Source organism: Pteronotus mesoamericanus, unplaced genomic scaffold (assembly GCF_021234165.1).
Source record: "Pteronotus mesoamericanus isolate MK-2021 breed Mesoamerican mustached bat unplaced genomic scaffold, CSHL_Meso_final contig_398, whole genome shotgun sequence".
Lineage (NCBI taxonomy): Eukaryota > Metazoa > Chordata > Mammalia > Chiroptera > Mormoopidae > Pteronotus > Pteronotus mesoamericanus.
The window spans coordinates 295,383-305,169 of record NW_026555149.1 but is presented as its reverse complement, the minus strand read 5'-3'; the positions used below and the strand labels follow the sequence as shown (position 1 = coordinate 305,169).

At 59.1% G+C, this 9,787-nt stretch overlaps 1 protein-coding gene and 1 non-coding gene across 4 annotated transcripts; both read right to left on the bottom strand.

Moving 5' to 3' along the window:
- Positions 1-1,852: 1,852 nt before the first annotated feature.
- Positions 1,853-9,334, bottom strand: LOC129073267 (melanoma-associated antigen D4). Of its 3 annotated transcripts, none has more exons than XM_054576934.1 (13): positions 9,194-9,334; positions 8,057-8,296; positions 6,956-7,786; positions 6,284-6,505; positions 6,133-6,196; positions 5,826-5,905; positions 5,361-5,452; positions 4,695-4,774; positions 4,561-4,603; positions 4,089-4,151; positions 3,036-3,150; positions 2,246-2,676; positions 1,853-2,043 (listed from the first exon to the last, which is right to left on the bottom strand). In XM_054576934.1, exons 1-13 carry the CDS (start codon positions 9,332-9,334, stop codon positions 2,034-2,036), a joined length of 2,412 nt encoding a protein of 803 aa, XP_054432909.1. In that variant the 3' UTR covers positions 1,853-2,033. The 3 variants fall into 3 exon arrangements, with proteins under 3 accessions (XP_054432909.1, XP_054432910.1, XP_054432911.1); XM_054576935.1 differs by having other exon boundaries at positions 8,057-8,267; positions 9,194-9,250; XM_054576936.1 differs by having other exon boundaries at positions 8,057-8,096; positions 9,194-9,232.
- Positions 3,416-3,545, bottom strand: LOC129073276 (small nucleolar RNA SNORA11). The gene has a single exon (XR_008529428.1). It is a non-coding gene; the product is annotated as a small nucleolar RNA SNORA11 (small nucleolar RNA).
- Positions 9,335-9,787: the final 453 nt, after the last annotated feature.

The following is a 9,787-nucleotide window of genomic DNA, read 5'->3' as shown; positions in this document are numbered from 1 at the left end:
GCAGTAGGTTCTCAGGAAACACTTGGGGAGCCTGTGGAAGGCCCGGGGCTGGGGGGAAGGTGGGAGGCCTGCCTTGGTGTCACGGCAGCCCTGTGAGGGAGGAGGTGGGCCACCTCCAAGGTGACCAGCCTGGCCGTCCTGGGGGACCCACAGTCTGGCTGCATTCCCCAGGGCCCTCCAGCCTCCTCCCTGCTCTCTTCCTCCCTGACTGCCCTGCAGGGTGTTGGGGGAGTGGGCCCCTGGGGGGACAGCTGTGGGGAAGGGGTGTGGACAGGGGAGAGTGCTGTAAGCCTGCAGGCCTGGGGACTTGGTGACGTCCCAGCACCCTGTCTCTGATGGCTGCCTTCTCCTCCTTTCCAGATGAGCTGTCATACCTCAAGTGCCTTCTGCACACAGTGCTCAAACTCACACCTGTGGCTCTCGTGGCAGCCCCACATGCATCCTTGAAAAGGCATGTGCCTACTGGGTGCACAGCAGGTCCTTGGGAGTTTCCCAGGTGGAGGGTGCCAGAAATGTCATTTATCATTCATCACCCAAGGGCATTCATCACAACCCAGGCATCCATCAGCCCTCACCCCGACATCTCCAGCCTGCACCTGGAAACCTAAAGGGGACCCCATTTCATTCGGAATCACAGTGTCCATTTGGCTAAGCAGGGACCCAGCAGCCAGGGAGGCAGAAATGACAGCACTGGGCAAACAGACAGAATCCCTCCTGAAGCCTGTCTTTAAGGGAGGGGTGCAGACAGAGCCAATTTCCTGGGGATGACACTTATGCAGCCCCACAGGACCCTGCGCTCAGAAGGGCTCCACACACGATTCAAGGCTCTGCAGTTGTTCTCTTGGAATTCTTAATAATTTGTGAGTAAGGGGACCCACGTTTGCGTTTTCTACTGGGCCCAGCAAATCACGCAGCTGGGTCTAGGTCAGGATCCAGGTCTGGCCAAGGGAGGAGGACCTCTTCTCAGGGAAAAGAGGCAGTGGGGGTGGGGGGCAGGGGCCCTTTCACTACTCTGTCCCTCCTCTTACCCTGGGGCCTTGTCCTCCCACCATGTGGACATCACTCAGGCACCTGAGGCAGCTCCAGACACTGTCCCCGCCCACTATGGAGCCCTTCTCGGGGGACCTCTGTGTCTCTGCCCTCCCTGTTGTCCACTGGAGAAATTGCAGAACCAGCCGCACCCCCCGCAAGCATCACGCAGCTCTTGAAAACGCCAGGGCCTAGGCCCGGCCTTGGCCTCACTGGCACAACCCTGCTTCCATTGAAAGGCTCCCAAGCCCCAAACAAGCCTCAGGTCACCGCCACAGGCAATGGGCTTTCGAGGTCTATGGCAGCTTTGATTTCATGAAATCTACTCTCAGCAATAATGACCTTCCTTCCACCTGCTGGAGGGGAGAGGACGTCACCTTGAGGCCTACCTCATTGTCCTTATGGGTCTATCCGAAGGATGACGTCCTGAGCTTGTGTGGATGACGATGGAAGGGTTCGAGGCTGGCACCTCCACAGGTGGGGGCGGGGAGGTGTGTCCTGGTGGGTGACTGTGGATCCTGCCCCTTGGTGGGAGGGAGAGTGGCACCAACGCACAGCCTCCACCCCACCCCTTCCCCTGCTTCCCGCGCCCCCTCCCCATCGTGGTCTGACTGGTGCTGCACCGTGCAGGAAATCACGAAACTATGTGGACCAAAGCCTCTTGAAACTCATGATCTCCACACTCACAGGTGCCTCCACATCTCCTGGCGCCCTGCCTCCCTCTCTGGTAAAGGCAAGCCCCCTGACCCCATCCCAGAGAGCCGACCATGGGCCGCTCAGAGCACAGGTAATGGAGGAAATGTCCCAATTCGTTTTGCAACTTTAATGTGACACTGATACCAAAAACACGACAGCACGACAACAGCACACGATGAAAGCAGGAGAGCGCAGAGAGCTTTGTCTTGCACGCCATCTCCGATGGGCAAGCAGAGGCGGCCTAGACGGCCGTGTGAACACGGAGTCTGAGGGGGCACTCTGGCTAGATGAGTGATTGCTGCAGTTCGTCAGCGTTGTCTGCAAACGCAGGACACGGGAGCAAAAATAAGCGGAAATACAGGTGACACAGTGAGGGATATAAAGAACAAAACAAGGGTCTGCCCACATTCTCACTGCTTCCCCCTCCCCATGCCAGGCCTTCTGCTGACTTCTCGCTGACTTCTGCTGAGCCCCTCCCGGTCCGCCCTCCAGAGTCTCACTTGTCGCCCAAAAACCTTACTGGATCCAAGAGAAGAAGTTGGCACTCGTTCTGGCGGCATTTCTGGTCCGGATGGTGGAACTGGTGCTAGGGCCATCTAGGATGCTGGTGTTGGCCCCACCATTGGTGCCACTGCTGACGCCAGCTCTCCAAGTGGCTCTCCCATTGGCACGGTTGCTGTTCAGAATGTACTGATGGTATCTGGCCCAGAAAGCAAAGGGGATCCTGGCCCAGGCGTCGCCAAAATCTCCGTCCTCATCCCAGGTCAGGAGCTCCACCTGTATGTCATCCCAGCTCCACCGTCCAATCAGAGCTTCATCCCCGATGTTCATCTGGGCCCTCATCTGGGCCCTGGCGTGTTCCTCAGCCATATCCACATCCATCGTCTTGAAAGCATCATCCACAGCCTCCAGGAAATGGGCCCTCCATTCCCGGGGGTCTCGGTTCTGATACTGCAATGTAATAACACCAACCATCCTAACTGCTCTCCCACATTTGCCGAGCACCTGCTTCCCACTGGACACCCTCCTGTGCAGTGTGCGTGATCACAATAAAAAGAAAGACCACTTTTTTTTTTTTTTTTTTTTTCTGGAGCCGAGCTCCTCCTCTTCTGGACCAGGCCTGGGATTTCGCCCCCCATCCCTCACGTGCACTGTGTCTGCGAACTTGGGCAAATCACCTTGGAACCTTTCTGAGCCTCAGTGTCTGCACTGGACACACAAATGGCATAGGGAGCCCATGATCGAGAAACAGACAAGGTATGGGAAGTGCCAGCCCCTGGGCCTGGCCCCCAGCAGAGGCTCTCCATTACCTGGGCAATAAATCTCAGCACCCTCATCTTGCTGGTCTCGTGGCGGGCCCGCAGGCCCCAGAGGAATTCATACTCGGGGGGGCTGCTGTTGGGGATCTTCTTGTATTCCAGGTACCTCAGTGGAGAGGAAAATAAACTTTTGCCTCCAGCCAGGGAGACCTGTTGTCTCACTAATGGCTCCCAGGGGGCCCCTTTCCGGTCCCAAGGCAGCAGCTCAGCTCCTGCAAGAGGCCTGCCCTGACCCTCCAGCCGGTGCCCCACTCCCAAGCTCACTCTCAGGGTTTCTGCCTCCAGTACTGAGGCCTTCAAAACCCTGGGCTGTCCATTCCTGACTAGCAGCCACAGGGAGGTGTGTGGGCGGGGGTCGGGGGGGAGGAAGCACATGTAGTGTGTTTGTCCATAGTAAGACCACGGTTTTGTGCCCCTTGTCACAACGATTCCCGGATTCCTGGTGGGTGTGTCGTAAACCGTGGAGCCATTTCTTCAGGCCCCCTGCTCTGAGCACGCCCCACCACAGCGTCTTGTCCGTGGCCTGGCTGAGCGCTGGGACAGTCTACCATGGAAAAGGACTGTGAAGGGAAGAAACGGTCCACCAAAAGCAGCGTACTCCATATGCACTCCCGACCGTGTGAGTGCACACGTGTTCTCCGGGGCCAAGGATTGGCTGGGCCCTGGCCAGTAAGTCAGAAGGGCTGGGCTCTGGGCTTGAGTGGGCCCTTTACCAGCGAGGGCCACGCTCAGACTTCCACTCTGGAGCCCCAGGTTCCTGGTATGTAAAGCAGGGGATATTCTCCTGCAGCCTGCAGAGCAGGTGCTTGGATGGTGTGGTGGTTGTAACACACCCCGCACCATGTTCTCAACCAACACGTGCTCCCTTTCCCCAAGAATGCCCTGGCATTCTAAGCCCCCTGGCTCTCACGGACCCCCACCCACACTCACCCCAGAGACTCCATCCCTCCTGTGTTAAGACCTAGGACCGGGAATGGCTTCCTCAGCCAGACCAGCACAAGGAAGTCCCGAGTGTGAGAAAAAGTTACCTCGGCCAGTACTTACTTCTGCTTCACAAAGTCGTCTGTAATGAGCTTCCTCAGATCGCCAAGGAATGGGTGCCTCACCCTGGGGGCAAGGAAAGGAGTCCATGACTAGAGCCAGTGGCAGTGCCCGGACGTGGGCAGGAGCACTCGCTACCAGGATTGAGAACTTCCTGGCCCATGGGGCAGCCCCATGAGGCCTGGGCATGCAGCAGAGGTCCAACAGCAATGGCCGACATAGGGGTTTGATGGAGCCCCAAATTCTGATGGTTTCTCCTAGATCTCCTCTGGGGACAGAGAGGGAACATGGAGCAGAGAGGGGGCTGAGAGTTCAGGACCATTTCGCCATGCACCCTGGTGAGGCCCTTTGCACTCTGCCTAGTCCAGGACGCCCACTCCCCTGCACCAGACCATCAGGTTGTTGCAATCCTGGGGCTTCCTGTGCCCAAGGACAACGCTGAGGGGCAGTGAGAGCCCAGAAAGCCCAATCATACCCAGGGCGCAGTCCCATCTTGCGTAGTGCCTCCCAGAGGACAGCTGCCAGGGGAGATGAGGTACAAGAATTTGAAACACGAAGGTGAGACGAGGGGGTGGAGGCAACCCCCCACCTGCAGGCCCAGCCACTCACCCTCGCTGGCACGGTTGCCATTCATGAAGATGACTCCCAGAATCACCAAGAGGAGACTCAGCCTGGGAGTGTCCTTGGTCCTAAAGGTGTAGAAGGAAGGATCCTGTCCAGCAGCCATTTGCCCAAGAGACCACAGTCCGCTCACCCAACTAGCCTCTCCCAGACTGCTCCACTCGCTACAGGCCAAGTCTTCCCTCTCTGCGCATGGCTTGCTACCTGATCCAGACAACTCATTCCTCCTCCGCTTGCGACTGCATCACTTCATCCATCAGATGTGGATGCTAACACCCCCTCCCAGGATTCTGCCAAGGACAGGACTGGGCAGCGGGGGCAAATGCTTGCCAAAGCTGTGTCCAGAGGCTCACCCACACCTTCCCTGCCCTTTGCCCATGGGGCCTACACTGGTCAGAAAGCTCCCCCGGGACCAACCACTCTGCCCAGCCCAGGCCAGGCACTTTGCAGGAAGAGGAGAGCACCAGGAAGCCTGCTTGCTTAGAAGGAAGGAGGTGGGTGGGCAGGGGTGGAATCCTGGCCTCGCCCGTCTGGTAATCACTTGACACCTGTAGGTGGGCACTGTGTTAGGCCCTCCAGCCCTGTTTTCCTGTTTCTCTGAGAGGAGGGGGAGGCACCAGCTGGGAAGGCCACAACCCTCCTGCCCTTTCTCACTTTCCCAGGAGGCGAGCTGAAGAATCCTGTGTGCAGACAAGAATGTACAGATGTTCTTCCTTGTCGATCTCCTTCAGGTGGATCCCGAACTTCTACACGGGGAGAAAACAAGCCTGTGAGGTCAAAAGCCCAGGCCAGATGTCCTGCAGGCAGTCTCTCCATTCCCTGCCAGAACATTTCCTAGGCAGGGAACCCAATGTCGTGGGGGAGGACGGAAGAGAGGGTGCAGAGGAACTGGCCCGTGGGAGCTCTGGCACGGGCCGAGGCAACGGGACCCACTGCAGGAGACAAGAGACCTCCGAGAGCACGAGGGAGAGGAAGTATGCAGTGGGAGCTCGCAGGTGGAAAAGCTAGGCAAGGCTTCCAGAGCAGGCAGTACTGACACTGGGCCCCCAAAGAGTGCAGGGTACAAGGCTTCCCTGCCGCTCACGTTCCACAGAGCTGCCCCCCCATCCCCGCACCCACCTTTTCCAAGGTGTATGTTGCTCGTTCAATGATCTCTGGGAAGTGTTCGTCGTATTCTCGGATGACGTCCTTCAGCATGTCTGCAGGAGGAGATAGGTGGGAAAGCACCTGGGCTGAGCAGGGACCACAGAGTTGCAGTCCCTCGGTCAGCCCTGCTGCAGAGGGGAGCACAGTCAGGACCCCGCGTACTGTGCACTCAGAGCCATCAGGCAAGGCCTGATAGTTGGGGGTACATGATGGGGAGCCCCCTGGGGAGGGTTGGGGGAGGGGGGACGGCAGAGCTCAGGGACGGGGCACAGTTGTCTACCTGAGCGCTTGATGGGGATCTTCTTGTAGTCCTTAATCATCAGATATTTCACCAACTTATTTGCCTGGAGAAGGGGAGGTGAAGGCATGTGTGAGCTCAAAGAACCGGCCAGCAAGGGGGAGGAGGGAGAGGGGAAGGGCAGACCCCTTACCCTCTCTTGCAGAAGAGTCACGTTGCGGGGTGGCAAGCACAGTACGTGCCTCGAGGGTACCTGGGACCTCAGGGCCACCGGGGGCCGAGGGGCCATCTGAGCCCGCGGGGCCATCTGAGCCCTCACTGTCAATGGGGGCTGCGATGTCCTCCAGGTCGGTGGGACAGCAGGAGGCTCTCTCTCCTCCTCGCTGCTTTCATACTCATCATCCAGGTGCTTGGACTGTAGCATTGGGGAGAGGAGAGACCCAGGGCTACCAAGCTTACTGTGCCCAAGCGCCTGGCAACATCTTCACCAGAGCAGGTACTTGGAAATAAGAGTAGTAGGAACAGCGGATGACATGTGCAGAGGGCTTACTAAGTGCCAGGCACTGAGCCAACCTCTTCTCCCTCCAGGCCAGAGGGTAGCGACTACATGGAGTAAAAACATGCTAGCACACTTGTGTTGTAGAAACTTGGACAAGCTGAGAGAAGAAGTGGGGAGGGGAGGAGAAGGGAAGGGAAGAGACAGGAGGGGAGGGAAGGAGAGGCGAGAGGAGGAGAGAGGAGGAGAGAGGAGGGGAGAGGAGGGGAGAGGAGGGGAGAGGAGGGGAGAGGAGGGGAGAAGCGGGGAGGGGAGTGGAGAGGGGAAGGAGAAGAACAAGGGGGTTTGGAGAAGGCAGGGAGGTCTCACCTTCTTTGTCCTCTTGCCTCCCATCCTGGCCCAGGGCTCAGCACTGTTCTGAGCAGTAGCAGCTGCACTCTCAGGCTCAGGGGCGCTCGTGGCCATCTTGGCCTTGGCAGCAGCTGCTGCCACAACATTCTGAGGCTCCACCCACCGAGTCTTAGCGAGAGCCTTCCCAGACTTGGTTGTTTTGGGCCGGGTGGCTGCCCCCTCCCCGGCAGATGCTGTCTGAGGCACCCGGGAGGCAGCACTGGGGCCCTCTCTGGCCGCCTCTTGGGTTAGGGCAGGCCTCTTGGGGCGTGGGAAGGCTATGCCACTGACACCAGCCGGCTGGGTGAAATCAAAGACATCATTCTGACCCAGAAAGGCTGTCTTGAGCTGGGTGGCATCCACCTCACTGGCACATGGAGCCTGAGAGGAAGCAAAGGCAGTACTGGGACCCTCAGTAGCAGCCTCCCGGGCCTCGGAGGCTGGCTGGGGCTGTGAGGAGGTTGCTGGAGCCCCAGAGGCAGCCATCTCACTGTTGACTGGCATCTGGGAGCTGTGCGGAGAAGCAAGGGTTGTGTCAGGGGTGGCTTCCTGAGCCTCGACCGCATATGTCATGGGCTGGGTATCCTCTCTCAAGGCCTGGTCTGTGGCCAGCGGGTGGTTAGTGACCACCTGATTGTAGATGGCACGAGCAGCAGCGGCAGCAGCCCGAGCAGCGCGGTTGGAGGCGGCAGCTCGGGCTACATTGGCAGCCCGAGCCTCCGCCTCATTGGCAAGTGTTTCTGGATCCAGCTGAAATGCCTCCACCAGAGTCCGGGCCAGCATAGGGTTTTCCAGTTCCCAGGGCTCATTCTGAAAGGCCAGAGAGAAGGGTACAGGAAGGCAGACAACTTTATACACTCGCATCATGCTTCCTTGTGCTGGCCAGCCTCTCCTGCAGGCAGCCATCCAGCCCCCACCACCCGTAAGACCCTCCCCAACCCCCTTTCTCCCTGCAGGAAAGGGAAGGTTTGGTTTGGAGTGGCTAAGCAGTCCTTCCCCATCAACCCTTCCCTCTGCATAAAACCTCCCCTCCCCTCCCAGTTTTGGCAGGGCCAGCAGGTGGCCAAGAAGGGGCCTCACCGCCAAGATGTGAAGGCCTGGACCCAAGCTCCCAAAGGCTCTGAGGAGACGAATGTCAAAGCTGGTAAAGGTGCCATAGCCTCCGAAAGCACCAAATTCTTCATACTCATTTCCTTCAACCATCTCTTCCTCCCCAACTTCATCACTACCCTCATCCATGTCTTCAGCGTTGTAGCTTTCCGATTCCATACGGAAGCTCCCCTCAGCCATGCTGGGGTCCCAAGAAGAAGAAAGCTCAGCCTGAGAGGGAGGGCGAGGCCTCCTGGGTCGGGGGGAGGGATCCAATGGAGGCCTGATCTCTCGGGAGACTGAGGGGGGAGGGAGCAGCCGTCATCCCTTTACTAGGCAGTAGGGGTTGGGGGTGAAGTCTGTTGGGGTAGATTCTGTCAGAGTCGGAGCCCTTAGAGGTAGAAGAGATCGGAGAAGACCTCCCCACTGAAAGGTCCGGGCAGGTTCCCCATCCCAGTGGCTTGATTTGAATGGACGGGTGGACTGGCGGGCTTGGGTCTGAAGAGCCCCTAAGGGGATGGATGCAGGAAGAGAAGGAGAAACAAAGGGCCTGAATTGGAGGGCTGGAGCAGGGAGCCAGGATGAAGGGTGAGCAGATGAAATGTGAGGGCTCAGACACATGGGGACCGCGAAAAGCTCTGGGAAACTGAATCCCAGGAATCCTTTGGCGAAGTCCGGCTGGGTGGGGGGATTCCGGTCAGGCTGGGCTCACACAGGAGCGCTGGGGGTAGATGGGGTGGGGGCCGTGGATTAGGCGAGGCTCCATTTGGAGCGCTGGAGGTCTCAAAACCCAGGATTGCAACTCCAGGAAGGAGGCAAAGCGGTCAGCTGGGTGGGAGTGCCCTAGGAGTGGCTGGGCGGGGATGGGGCCTGCGCCTAAGGCAGCTCAGCCCAGAGCACACGGGTCTGCTAAAGCGGTTCAGATCGGGGAGCCTGGGTCTGGCGGCGGTGGGGAGGGGACTCCTATCTAGACCGCGGGTCTAACGGGGTTCAGGTTTTGAGTGCTTGGGCTTTGTTCAGCTCCCGGGTGAGGGGAGCGTTGTAGGGAGGTGGGGTGCGCTGTGCGGGGAGGGGTAGCGCAGCGTTCCACCCACCCTCTCCCGGTCCTGTCCGAGGCTAGATCCTTACCTTCCCTGGGGCTCCAATGGCGTCGGCCCTCAGCACCGGGAACCCCGCAGCCGCGCCCTCGCCTACTGCTGCCAGCACAGCAGCTTCCACCACCCCGCCCCTTTTCTCCGCACACACCCCGCGGCTGGGCAGCCTGCGCATGCGCCGACCCCTCCAGCCCGCCCGTTTTCCCAACAAAAGCCCTGTCCACCAGGTCCCCAGCGCGCAGGCGACTCCGGGGGGGGGGGGGGGGGCGGGCGGGATTGGGGGGCGTTTTCTCCTTCCCGCCAGATTCCCCTTTCCACCACCGCCTCTGACTTGCAGGCACGACCTCACACCGGGCGGCGCAGTTCAACCCACTCAATCATCTACCCTCAGTACCCCCCACTTTTGCAGCTCTGCCCTCCTCTTTTCCCCTAAGCTCCTCCAGGGTGCTCTGGAATCCACTATGCACCGGTTCCCCCAGCATGATCCTTAGGTCACAAATACAGAGGTCTCTAGCAACAAGGGAAATGCAAATGGCCAGAGGATGCCAGTTCCCTTTGTGTTCCCCGCCACTATCCACCTCTGTGGCCTTCGGGCACACTGGGAACATCTGCTTCCCCAGCCACTCTT

Bases quoted from the DNA above. Each gene is read 5' to 3' on its own strand.
- LOC129073267 (XM_054576934.1), bottom strand. From the start codon at position 9,334: ATGCGCAGGCTGCCCAGCCGCGGGGTGTGTGCGGAGAAAAGGGGCGGG. The intron at 8,297-9,193 runs GTAAGGATCTAG...CCTCCCTCTCAG, and splicing joins CCATTGGAGCCCCAGGGAAG to GCTGAGCTTTCTTCTTCTTG. The intron at 5,453-5,825 runs GTGGGTGCGGGG...CTCCCCGTGTAG, and splicing joins CAACATACACCTTGGAAAAG to AAGTTCGGGATCCACCTGAA.